Source organism: Ictidomys tridecemlineatus, chromosome 6 (genome assembly GCF_052094955.1).
Source record: "Ictidomys tridecemlineatus isolate mIctTri1 chromosome 6, mIctTri1.hap1, whole genome shotgun sequence".
Classification (NCBI taxonomy): domain Eukaryota; kingdom Metazoa; phylum Chordata; class Mammalia; order Rodentia; family Sciuridae; genus Ictidomys; species Ictidomys tridecemlineatus.
In genome coordinates this window covers 23,428,476-23,441,970 of record NC_135482.1, presented here as the reverse complement: position 1 = coordinate 23,441,970, position 13,495 = coordinate 23,428,476, and the positions used below count along the sequence as shown (strand labels likewise).

The following is a 13,495-nucleotide window of genomic DNA, read 5'->3' as shown; positions in this document are numbered from 1 at the left end:
TGCCCTGCATTGTTCTGTATTTCATTGTCTTTTCTTTTTTTTTTTTGCTTTATTTTTATTTCTGTTTGTTTACATAGCTGTCTGAGAGAGTAGTGAATTAATGTTACAGTCTAACAGATGAATTCAGGAATTACACATTTCAGTCTGAAATCTTTGTGTACTTCCTCCCCCCACCCCCTTTGGTTATGAATGATCTCTGAAAACTTAGAATGCTGCCTTTCTTGAGCCCATCATTATGTTTTCCTTTTAACTATTGAGGTTGGTAGATTAAATGCTATAAATTAAGTAAATTGAGTAACTGAAAATAAACTTACAGATGAATGTTGTTCTTTCAGGTAGGATTATTGACTGTGCTTTTACTGTCACTTTTAATCCCAAATATGATGCATTATTAAAAGCTGTAAAAGATGCCACTAATACTGGAATAAAGGTATGTGAACTATAAGCACCGTTTCATAGAACATGTTTTAAGCATTTTATACTCTGTTTTACAGTCTGTGGGTAGTTAAGATGAATTACTTATTTCAGTGCCTCTAGAGTCTAGAGTGTGTAGTAAGTATACCAAAGGCTTTTTTAAAATTCACCTTTTCTAGTATTTATTAAAACTTAAGAGTTTGAATCTATTTTTGCCTGCCAAGTTGGCTGTTTTTTGTTGTGGCTTTTTTTTTTGTAAATAGGCTTTATTTTTTGAGCAGTTTTAGAGTCACAAAAAAATTAAGCAGATAGTTTAGAGATTTTTCATGTATTTCCTTGCCCTCATCTATGTACAACTTCCTCTGCTGTCGACATCCCCCAACAAGAGGTACATGTGTTAAAACCAGTGAACCAACATTGACATCATAAACATTCAGATTCCTTAGTTTACATTAGGCTTCATTCTTAGTTTTGTACATTAATATTTTTTTAATATTTATTTTTTAGTTGTAGTTGGACACAATACGTTTAGATTTTATTTATTTTTTTATGTGGTGCTGAGTGTCAAACCCAGGGCCTCACCCGTGCTAGGCAAGTGAATGCTCTATCTCTGAGCCACAACCCCATCCCCCTTAGTTTTGTACATTCTGTGGTGAGTTTTTGTTGTTTTGTTTTTCTGAGTTTTTTTGGGGTCCTTGTACATGCTAGGTACTCTATCACTAAGCCATATCCCCAGCCCCCATTTTGTGGGTTTTTACAAATATGTAATGACATATTCACCATCATACAGAATATTTTCACTTCCCTTCAAATCCTCTGATCTGCCAGTTCATCTTTCCTTCCTACAAATCCCTGGTGCAGCCTAGCTTCCCCCAGTCACCACCATGTAGTGTGTGAATGTGTGTGTGTGTGTGTGTGTTATAATACATACTACATAACATTTGCCATCTTAACCGTTTCTAAGTGTACAATTCATTGGCTTTAAGTACATTCACAATATTTTGCAGCCGTTACCAGCATTCATTTTCATAACTCTTTTCATCTAGTAAAACTGAAACTTCATACTTATTAAATAGTAGCTCCTGATTTTTCCTTCTTCACTAACCCCTGGCAAAAACCACTATACTGTCTATGATTTTGACTAATATAAGTGCTTTGCTGTGTAAGTGGAATCATAGTATTTGTTTTGTGATTAGTTTATTCACTTAGCATAATGTCCTCAAGCTTTACTCATGTTGTGACTTATGTTGGAATTTATAAGACCGAATAATTTATTGTATATCGGTAACAGTATTGACCAAATTATATTGTCATAAGAATTTATAAGACCAAATAATTTATTGTATATTGGGAACAGTATTGACCAAATTATATTGTTATATTTGAGTGTATGAATATGTAACATTGATCCCATTTATATATAATTATAATGCAACAATTGAAAATATAGAAAGAAAGAAAATTTTATGTGTATACCACATTTGCTCATCCATTCATGTATTGATGGACATTTGGGTTATTTCCGTGTTTTAGCTCTTGTGAATAATGCTGCTATAAATATGAGAGTACAGATATCTTTTAATTTTTATTATTTATTTTAATTAGGTATATGACAGCAGAATACATTTTGATTCATTGTACACAATTGCAGCACAATTTTTCATTTCACTGGTTATACACCATGGAGCATTGCACCATATGTGCAGTCATGCGTGTACCTAGGGCAATGATGTCTGTCTCATTTCACCATCTTTCCTGCCCCCAGACCTCCCTTCCCCACAAGTACAGATATCTTTAAAACACCTAGTTTGTCAGTTCTTTGGGTTATGTACCCAGAATTGGAATTACTGAATCATATGGTAATTTTTTAAAACTTTTTGCCATATGGCTCTACATTTTACATTTCCACTAACCTAACAGTGCATAAAGAAAGGTCTGTAGCTCAGTGGTAGAGCACTTGCCTAGTATGTGTGAGGAACTGGGCTCAATCCTTTGCACCACATAAAAATAAATAAATAAAGGTATTGTGTCCATCTGCAAACAAAAAAGGTTCCAGTTTCTCTGCATCTTTAACTTCACCTATTATTTATCTGGGTAGTTTTTTTGTTTTTTGTGGGGGGGGATTATTTTTTGTACTAGGGATTGAACCCAAGTGTGCTTAACCACTGAACCATATCCCCAGCTCTTTTTATTTTTTGAGGCATGTTTTCACTAAGTTGCTGAGGGCCTCACTAAATTGCTGAGGCTGGCTTTGAATTTGGAAATTCTCCTACCTCTGGGATTAGCCTCTGGGATTACAGGCATCTACCACCATGCCTGGTTCTTTTCTTTAATAGTAGTCATCCTAATGAATGTGATGTAGTGTCTCATTGTAGTTTTGATTTTCAGTTCCCTAATTATTAGTGAGGGGAGCATCTTTTCATTGCTTCCAAGTCATTTGTATATCATCTTGGGGAAGAGATCTATTCAAGTCCGTTGACCATTTTTTTAATTAGGTTGTTTTGTTGTTGAGTTTCAGGAGTCCTCTATATATTCTGAATATCAATCTCTCATCAGGTGATTTGCAAATATTTTCTTCTACTTTGTGAGTTGCCTTTTTATTGTGTTCATTTTGATGCATAAAATGTTTTCATGAAGTCCAGTGGTTGTTTTTTTTTTTTTCCTTTTGTTGTGGATTTTTTGTGTTACATCCAAGAAATTATTGCCCAAATCCAGCATTTTGAAGTTTGTGCCCAGTGTTTGCTTCTAAGAGTAAGTTTTAGGTCTTAAATTTAGGTCTGTTATCCATTTTAACTTTTGGATATAGCATTAGGTGAGGAATGGTCCATCTTTATTCATTTGTATATGGATATCCAGTTTTCCCAGCAGCATTTGTTCTAAAGACTGTCTTTTCCCCATTGGGCAGTCTTGGCACACTTGTCCAAAATATTTGACAGTCTGTATGAGTGTTATTTCTAGGCTTTATTCCATCCGTCTATGTCGGTTTTATGCAAGTCCCACACTGTATTAATTACTGTAGCTTTGAAGTAAGTTTTGAAATAGAAGGTATGAATCCTCCATTTTTGTGCTTATTTTTCAAGATTGTTTTGGCTATGCAGCATCCCATGGGGGGTGCCATTTGAATTTTAGAGTGGAGTTTTTTATCTCTATGAAAATCACCATTGGGATTTTTTTGTTGTTGTTGTTGCTGTGGCTTTGGCATGCTAGGCAAGCCCTCTAAAACTGAGCTACATTATAGTCCCACCATTGAGATTTTGATGAGGATTGCATTTAATCTGTAGATGGCTTCAGGTAGTATAAATGTCTTAACAATCTTAAGTAATACAGTTTGTGGACATGGAATATGACTTCATTTATGTCTCTTAAAATATCTTTCAACAATGTTTTGTAGTTTTCATTATATAGGATTATTTCCTTGCTTAAGTTAATTTCTTTCAGATTGTTGTTAAATGTATAGAAATGCAACAGACTTTGTGTGAACTTTATATCCTCTACTTTGATGAATTTGTTAGTTTTTATAGGGTTTTTATTTATTGTTGTGGAATCTTAGGGTTTTCTACCTGTAACATCATATCATCTGTAAACAGAGATAGTTTTACTTCTTTCTTTCCAATTTAGATACCTTTTGTTTCCTTTTCTTGCTTAATCTGATTTGAACTTCCAGGGTTGAATAAAAATATCTGTGTAGTCATTCTGTCTTGCTTACTTTTGGTCTTAGAGAAAACATTTTTGCTGTTGAATATCGTGTTTACTGTAGATTTCTTATAGGCACCTGACTTTTCATATGTTGAAGGTGGTTTCCTTCTACTCTTAAATATATACATATTCTTTCCTTCAGTGCTGAGTATCAAACCTAGGGTCATGCACATGTTAGCCAAGCACTCTTATCACTGAGCTACATACCCAACCCTCCTTCTGTTCTTAATTTGTTGAGTATTTTTAATCATAGAATTACATTGAATTTTGACAAATGCTTCCTTCTTCCCCCCTTTTCAGTATTGGGTTGGAGATTAAACCTAGAGTCTTGTACATACTAGGCAGGTACTATGCTACTGAGCTACATCCCTAGTCCATTTTGATTTTATTTGGAAACAGGCTTTTGCTGAGTTGCCCAGGCTGGCCTTAAACTTGCCATCCTCCTTCCTTAGCCTTCCAAATAGCTGGGATCATAGGATGTGGTACAACCACCATGCCTAGCTGTCAGATGCTTTTTATGCACGGAGATAATCATGTACTTTTCTCCCTTTCAAATCTGTATGTTAACATTGATTTTTATATGTGGAAACTACCTTTGCATTCCAGGAGTAAATCTCACTTAGTAATATGCTATAGGATTAAGTTTGGTAATATTTGTTGAAGATTTTGTATAAAGTATTTATTAAGAGATAGTGATCTGTAGTTTTCTTAGAGTGTCATTGTTTGCTTTTATATCAAATTAATGCTGATCTCATAAGATAGGTCATTCTGTCCTTTTCAATTTTTTGAAGAAATTTGAGAAGGATTGGTATTAGTTTTTGTTTTGAGGTTCTGTGGATTGAAACCATGACCTTGAGTATGCTAGCCAAGCTCTCTATCACTCTGCTGCACCCCCAGTATTAGTTGTTCAAGTGATAGAATTCACAGTGATGCCATCAGATCCAGGAATTTTCTTTGTCAGAAGAATTTTGATCACTGATTCAGTTTCCTTAGTAGTTACAAGTCAATTCAGATTTTGTATTTCTTTATGATTTAGTCTCGGTAGGTTTTGTATTTAGGATTTTGTCCATTTCATCCAGGTTATCTACTTGTAAATGTGTGGTTGTTTGTGGTTCTCTCAGAATCATTATTTTATTTCTGTAGAATCAATAATAATATTCCACTTTCTCATTTTAGTAATTTAAGTTTTTTTTTCCTTAGTCTATCTGGAGAATTATCAGTTTTGTTAATCTTTTCAAAGAACTTAACTTTTGATTTCATTGATTTTTTTTTTCTATTTTCTCTAATTCATGTATCTCTGCTCTAATTATTTCCTTCCTTCTGCTAATTTTGGGTTTAGTTTGTTTTTCTTTTTCTAGAAAGTTTCTTAACTGTTTTGTCCCATTGTCCCAGTTGTGGACAACCTATAGAAACTTAAATACAGTATATACTACATAATAATAATGAATGTAATTATAATAATATATAAGCTCTAGATTATGATTTCTAACACATTTTAGTGCACCTGTGTCTATTGTTGAAATAGTCACAGAATTGAAAATTTGACACTTAATGGGTTAAATTGTAATATTATGTTATTGATTTGAGATCTTTTTTGTTTTGTAATGTAAGCACTTACAGCTATAAATTTATCCATTAGTACTGCTTTTATTGTATCCCATAAGTTTTGGTATGTTGTGTTTTCACTTTGCTTTCCCTTTTTTTTTTTTGAATCTCTGTATGTTGCCCAGTCTGGCCATGAACTTCTGGGCTCAAGTGATCCTCCTGCTTCATTCTCCTCAGTAGTTGGGACTACAGTGTACCTGCACCGGGCTTGTATTTTTATTTTCTAATTACCCTCCTGATGTCTTCTTTAATCTATTAGTTTTTTTTAAGAATGTATTGTTTAATTTCCACAATTTTGTGAATTTTCAAGATTTAATTTCATTATTAATTTTTCTTACTTCACCTCATTGATATTGGAGAGGATAACTTGGATGGTATCTATCTAATCTAAATTCTAATGAGACAGAATTGGAAAATGTCCTTTATGTACCTGAAAAGTATACATGTGCTCTGTTGTAGAAATTCCAACTGTGTATGTATGTCTGTTAGATCTAGTTTATTTATTAAGTCCTCTTGTTTATCTTCTGTTGAGTTTGTTTTATTTGTTAGGGAGAGTATAGTATTGACATTTCCAGCTGTTATTGGAGACTTGTCTGTTAATCCTTTCAGTTCTGTTAGTGTTTGCTTTGTATATTTTAATGGTCTGTTATTGGTGTTAATAATTGCTATATCTTGTTCCATTGAACCTTTTATTGAAATTTGAGGTCTTCCTTATCTCTCCTAGCCTTTTTAAGTTTTATTTTGTTAGATATTAGAGTGGCTGTCTTGGTTACTGTGTTTAAAAAATGTCTTTTTCTATGTTTTTACATTCAGTTTATTTATGCCTTTGGAGCTAAGCAGATTTCTTAGATATATAGCATGTAGTTAGATCATGCGTTTTTATGCATTCTGCTAATCTGTGACTTTTCATTGAGAGTTTAATCCATATTACTGATAAAGGAAGGTATGGTTTCATTTTGCTATTTTCTGTATAACTTGTAACTCTTTTGTCTCTCATTTCCTACATTGCTCTCTTTGTTTAATTGATGTTTTTGTAATGAAATGTTTACTTCTCATTTTTTTTTTGTGCCTATTCTATAGATATTCTCTCTATGGTTACTATGAGGATTACACTTAATATTTTAAAGTTAAATCCCCAGTGTGAATTTTTTTGAGCCATGTATACATTTTCCAACTTAAATTTGTACCGCGATACATACCATAATAACATTTAGATTAAAACTAAGTTTTAAAAAATATGTTAGTTATGTCATGTAAAAAAGAAAAAGTGGAGTTAGAAATCATCATTAGACTAATGGTAGCAATTAGTTCTTCATATAATTGAGCTACTATCTAGTGCCCTTTCATTATATACTTTGTGGGACTTCCTTGAGCATTTCCTGCATGGTAAACCTAGTAGTAATAAACTCTGTCAGCCTTATTTATCTGGGAATGCCTTTATTTTTCTACCTTACTTTTGAAAGACAAGTTTGCTGGATATAGAATTCTTAGTTGACAGTTTTGTATTTTTTAGCATTTTGAATATATAATCTTACTACCTTCTTGCCTCTGGAATTTCTGATGAGAACTCTGCCTGTAATCTAATTGAGGATTCCTTATATGTACTGAGTCATTTCTTTCTAGTTGCTCTCAAGATTCACACTGTCTCTAGAAAGTTTTTATTATAGTATGTCTTGGTATATAGGTCTCTGTGTTTATCTCTTGGCATTTATTAAACTTCTTGAATATTTGTGTCTTTCATCAAATATGGTAGGGAACAGACATTTTTTCTTCACATTCTCTCTCTGCCCCTGTTTCTCTTCTCCTTCTGAGACTCCTACAGTGCATGTATTGGTCTAGTTGACAGTAACCTATCGGGTCCTCTTATCTTCAGTTTTGGTGATCCTTTCTTTGTATTTCTGCCAATGATGGACACTCTTTGTTAATATAATGCTATTGGTTAATAAACATTTGTGTACAAGTTAAAAAGGAATCCTTCTCACTAGAAAGATTTTCATTTTGGTTACTGCACTTTGTGGCTTCAGAATATTTTTTGGTTTCCTTCAGGTTTTTTAAATCTCTTTATCTCCATTTTGTTCATACATTTTTTTGCTGGACTTCATATCTTCCTTTAATTCTTTGGACAACTTTAAGATAGTGGTTTTAAAGTCTTTGTCCAGTAGATCTCCCTCACATCTCTTTTAGAATAGTTTCTGCTGATTGATTTGTTTCCTTTGAATGGGCTACTTTTTCCCAATTTGTATGCAAACTGATCCCCACCCCCCTTTTTGTAGTTATAGGTGGACAGAATGCCTTTATTTTATATGTTTATTTTTATTTGGTGCTAAGGATTGAACCCAGTGCTTCACACATGCTAGGCAAGCTCTCTGCCACTGAGCTACAGCCCCAAGCCCTCTCCTCTTTCTTTATTGCAAGTGTTCCCTGTCAAGAGTCCTCCTGCTATGTAAACTTAAGGTCTTCTCAGATTTTTTCTGGGCATTTTCCCCTGGGTATGTGTGCTCCCCTTTTAATGATCTCATATATTGTTTTGAAAGTATTGATCTTTAATGTTTAGCTCCTAAAAGAGGAAAAAGACAAAAATGAGGAAGTCCAAGATATTTGTGTGTGTGTGTGTGTGTGTGTGTGTGTGTGTGTGTGTTTGGTGGTGGTGCTGGGGATTGAACCCACAGCCTGGAGCACGTTAGGCAAGTATCTCTACCACTGAGCTGCGCCCTCAGCCCCCTCCAAGATATTTGAGACAGTTTCTTTTCAGCTACTTCTGGCTTAGCCCGGCTGTGTGGAGGTTATTATAGGAACCACCTGATGCTTCCCATGCAGGTTTTAACTTTAGTAAATTTCCAGCATTTCCATAGATCCATCAGATAGATTTTGCCAATGCTTTTGTTGTTTGGGTAGGGACACAGATTCCTGCTACAAATTCCTGATTATATGTTCCTTACATTGCTCAGAAACAAACCACATCATTAATTTTATTATAGTCAAAGAAACTTGGGTTTACTCCTGGTATTTCTTATTTCACCATCTTTCCAGAATATTCCCCAAAGTTTATTATATAGGTATTTTTGATGTACAAAGCACTTTTTCTGATTGTCCTTTATTTTTAAATACTAAAAAATTAAGTCACTGCACAACTTTACTCTGTGAAAAACAAAGTTTACTTTATTCTTTTTTTAGTGTGCTGGAATTGATGTTCGTCTATGTGATGTTGGTGAGGCCATCCAAGAAGTTATGGAATCCTATGAAGTTGAAATAGATGGGAAGACATATCAAGGTATGGTCTTTAAAAATGTATCTTATTTTGAAATTAATTTTTTCAAACTACTGTTGATTGCTTTCTTTGGATCAACTCTTAGGTGCATGCTAGAAGTACTATGGTCACTGACAAGTCATCTGGGAAATTATTCTAAGGTAGCCAAAATTTGAACTAATTTCTATAACTAGTAAAATCAAGGATTAGGGAAAAGCCAGAGTCCCTTTCTACTGATGATTCTCCAATATTTCTGGTGTGCTGCATTCATTTCCATCAGTTCAGCCTTCTTCCAGCTCCCAGATTCTATCTGACCGTCCCCAGCCATAGTTCTTCCTGATCTGTGCTTATGACTCTCTATAACTCTGTTCTAATAATTTTCTTGCAGACTATTTCTTAACCACGTCTGTTTGTCATTTGTGGACTTTTGAGTGGAGGCTTGTCCTGCTTCCTTGTCTCTCAGTAAATTCATGTCATTCAGTCATGTCATCCCTCTAGGTATTACCAGTTACCTGATAACTCAGTGGCTCTCGCCTCCATAACAGTCCTTTCCCATGTGTGAATACTGAAACTTACCACCAGTCTTGTTCTCTTAGACAACTATTAGTCTTTTTTTTTTTTCTCCAGCTATTTAATTTCCCTTACTGTAAATGTCTTCCATTTCCTTTTTAATAACCTTTGGGGGCTAGGGGTGTACCTCAAGTGGTAGAACATGTATGCTTAGCAGGCATTAGGCCCTGGGTTTGATCCCAACACCCCCTTTCCCCCCCCAAAAAAAATGTACACACACACATATATTCATTCCCTCTGGTGGGTCACTCTCACGGTTGCATCATGGTTGAATGTCCTTTCTCTTGCCTAGCCCTCATGTCAGTGTTAATTCTTCTCTTTCATCTGTACCTTCAACTTCATTATTTCTATGACTTTCATGCACATTAAGTCACTAGCCCTCAGAACATCAGTTGAAGCCAGAATACTCTAAGGCTGTTAACCTTTGGATAGGAAATATTGTGCCATAGTGAAGAAACAAACTTTGAGGTTAGACATGTCTAACTTTGATCTTAGATAAATCCTATAACCTCTAAATACCCAAGTTTCTTTGATTATAGGATTAATCATGGGATTTGTTTTTGAGAAATATAACAGTTCCCGGAACTTAGGCACTCAGCAAATACTTGTCATTTTTCCCTGTTCTTTCCCCCAGTTCTGGGATATCTCATGAATATAGTCCTTGATCAAGATCCTCTCAAAGTCTTTTTTTTTCCTTCTCTCAGGAAATTACTTTCTTGAAGAGAAAAATAATTAAAGAAACCAAATATACCTTAATTTTTGCCCTGATGCAAAAAGAAAATCATACTTCTTCTCTGTTCTTATAATTTTATCACTCTTATTTGAAGAAAAAGGATTTTTTACTCAGCGTTAATCCTGACACCTTAATAGCCCTCTCCTACGTTCTCTGTCTTTCCCCAGAAGCTCAACTGAAAAAAAATATTTGGAAGAGCTGAAAGTCATAGGATTAGATTACCTCCCATAATTTATATATTTTGTTTCTGGCTTTTATTATGTGAAATTTTTAAAAACTTAATTCATATGAAAAGCAGTGGATTTAAATTAGCTCATCCCTTAGTTAAGGGTGAAGCTTCTTTTCCAGGTTGCTTTTCTTTGCGAAATATTATTTTTCCGGTTCTTTTTAAGAAGTTAGAAACTGGGGCTGGGGATGTGGCTCAAGCGGTAGCGCGCTCGCTTGGCATGCGTGCGGCCCGGGTTCGATCCTCAGCACCACATACCAACAAAGATGTTGTGTCCACCGAAAACTAAAAAATAAATATTAAAAATTCTCTCTCTCTCTCTCTCCCTCTCCTCTCTCACTCTCTCTTTAAAAAAAAAAAAAAGAAGTTAGAAACTGGGCTGGGGATGTGGCTCAAGCGGTAGTTTGATAGCCTGGCATGCGTGCGGCCGGGGTTCGATCCTCAGCACCACATACAAACAAAGATGTTGTGTCCGCCGAAAACTAAAAAATAAATATTTTTTTTAAAAAATCTCTCTCTCTTTAAAAACAAAAACAAAAAACCTTAAAAAATTGGGCCTAGGTAGTAGAACTCTTGCCCCTCATGCATGAGGCACTGGGTTCAATCCTCAGCACCACATAAAAATAAATAAATAAAGGCATTGTGTCCATCTACAAATAAAAATATAATTAAAAAAAAAAGTCAGAAACTGTTGTAGGATTGGCTGTTTATGTTATGCACGAGCTTCCCAGAAGTATTTTCTGTCCGTGGATAAAACGGAAATTAAGAGAATAAATGCCAAATTATTTTGAGGTATTTGTGGGTCTGTAAGTTTGGCCTTCTGGTTTCTTGGTTCGTTGCCATCATCTAGTGAAGAGCATTTTTTTCTTTCCGAATTTGTGACTCTTGGCAGCCTGTACTGAATAGCAGTCTGCGTGAAAAGTACTTCTAGACTGAATTGAGAATTTGTGAAAATTCTTGGAAATTCCAATATTAGCCAGCATTACACTAATGTCCTCCATTTTTACAGTTTGTTCTCTCACAGTTCTACAGTTTGTTGGCATGTGATCTGCCTTTCAAGTTGTAATAGATGACAATTTGATTTACTGTGTAGTTCCAACCTTCATTGTTATTAGGATCCTTAATATCTGTTTTCTTGTCTCTTTCACTAAGCTAATACAACAGTTTAGGTTGTATTATTTCAGCACCTATTTGGATACTTCTTAGGGTATAAATAAAGGTTCTTAGTTAGAAGGCAACAATTTATTTTTACCAATTTAAGCAGAAAACATATTAGAAAAATAATGATAATAGAAAGATAAAGAAATAGACTTTGTTCTAAACTTTTAGGAGTACTCATTCCAAAACCACATAGCAGAACTGGGTCATCAGGGAAGTGCCTTTGATCAAGAAACCAAAGGATTGGAAAGTTACTTTTAAAGCTATTGGCATCAGAATTAGTCTACTTCTGTCACAGCATGTATAAATAAAAATGAGTATCCCTGTACCACTTTTCTCTTTGAAACTGGTATATTCTAGGAAGGTGTAGCCAAGAAACTTCTTAAGATAAAAATGGTTTTGATAGGCTTGTGTGGTCAGTTTGCCAGGTCTTTAGAGTAATGAGGTTTAAATTTTAAAATAAAAATAGATTATTTTGTATAAGAGGAATTAAAAAGCTAATTTTTTTTTTTAACATAACCTCCCCTAAGTTTGTATTTTACACTTCATTTAACTGTTAACAGTTTTTAAAAAGTCTTACTTCCTGGGCTAGGGATGTGGCTCACTGGTAAAGCGCTTGCCTAGCAATGCATGAGGCACTAGGTTTGATCCCTGGCACCACATAAAAATAAATAAAATGAAAGTATTGTTCATCTACAATTAAAATTTTTTTTTAAAAAAAATCTTACTTTCCATTCTACTCCAGAATAAAGGTAGCTTTATGCTGGAGATTCTAGAATTATGGAAGTAGATTTTTCTAAACTTTTTTTTTTTTTTAATTGTGAAGTGTAGTTCTGTAAATGCACAAAACAAAAATTCAACATCTCAAATGCCAAAAACTATGATCTTATCCTTTGAAAGAAAAGACTATTACCAGCATCTAGAAGCCTCTCAATCCCGTTGTCTCAGTCTATTTTGTGCTAGTATAACAGAATACCTCAGAGTAAGTAATTTTTATAAAGAAATTTATTAATTTCTCATCATTTTGGAAGCTAGGAAGTCCAGGATTAAGGGGCCATCATCTAGTGAAAGATTTCTTGTCATATCAGCCCATGGCTTGAAGGGCAAAGGGAGGGTGGGAACAGAGGAGTGAGACAGTGTGCACACAGAAGAGGCCTTTTTATAAGGGCCCTGATAGTGGTATTGACCTGTGCATTCATTAAGGTGGTGTCACTGTGACCAAATATCTTCGATTACGCGCCACCTTCCAATACCACCTCATTGGTGATCGTTTCCAAATACATGAACTTTAGAGGACATATTCACACCATAGCACTCATGTGCCTTTCCAGTTGCAGCAGTCTTCCTCTAGTCTTAGGAACTGGAGTATTTTATTTGCTTTACTAATTAAATTTTGATGTTGGACATGTGCCAATAAGGTGAGAGACATTGATTTATAAACAGATGAAGTATGCTTAATTTTGAACTCATAAAAATATGGAATTGCAGAGCATATATATAGTTGTCCTTTTTGCTCATTTTATCTTTGCATTTCTTCTACTTATTAAATGTATCCCTAGCTTGTTGCTTTTATTGTTGTATAATATTCCTTTGTGTAACTATGCCATAATTTGTCTATTCTGTCACTGATTTCAGGACATTGAGATTTAGATTTTAATATATACATATATATATATATTTGAAATGTTGAGGTAATAATAAAATTTAACATTTATTAAAATTGGCACAGTATTCTTGCTTTTGCCATAATCATGTAGATAAATATTTTTGGTTTTTAATCATTTGCATACATGGTACTTTTTTAAAAAGTATTTTTTAGTTGTTGGACCCAATGCATTTTATTTAT

General features: G+C 34.3%; 1 protein-coding gene across 2 annotated transcripts in view; it reads left to right on the top strand.

Annotated features, from left to right (window-relative positions):
* Metap2 (methionyl aminopeptidase 2) overlaps positions 1 to 13,495 on the top strand; it is a 36,041-nt gene that overhangs the window by 19,745 nt on the left and 2,801 nt on the right. For both annotated transcript variants that reach the window (XM_013358230.4, XM_005324444.4), the window contains exons 7-8: positions 336 to 430; positions 8,890 to 8,986. In XM_013358230.4, the coding sequence (XP_013213684.1) occupies positions 336 to 430; positions 8,890 to 8,986 (192 nt within the window). The remainder of the gene's footprint in view (positions 1 to 335; positions 431 to 8,889; positions 8,987 to 13,495) is intronic.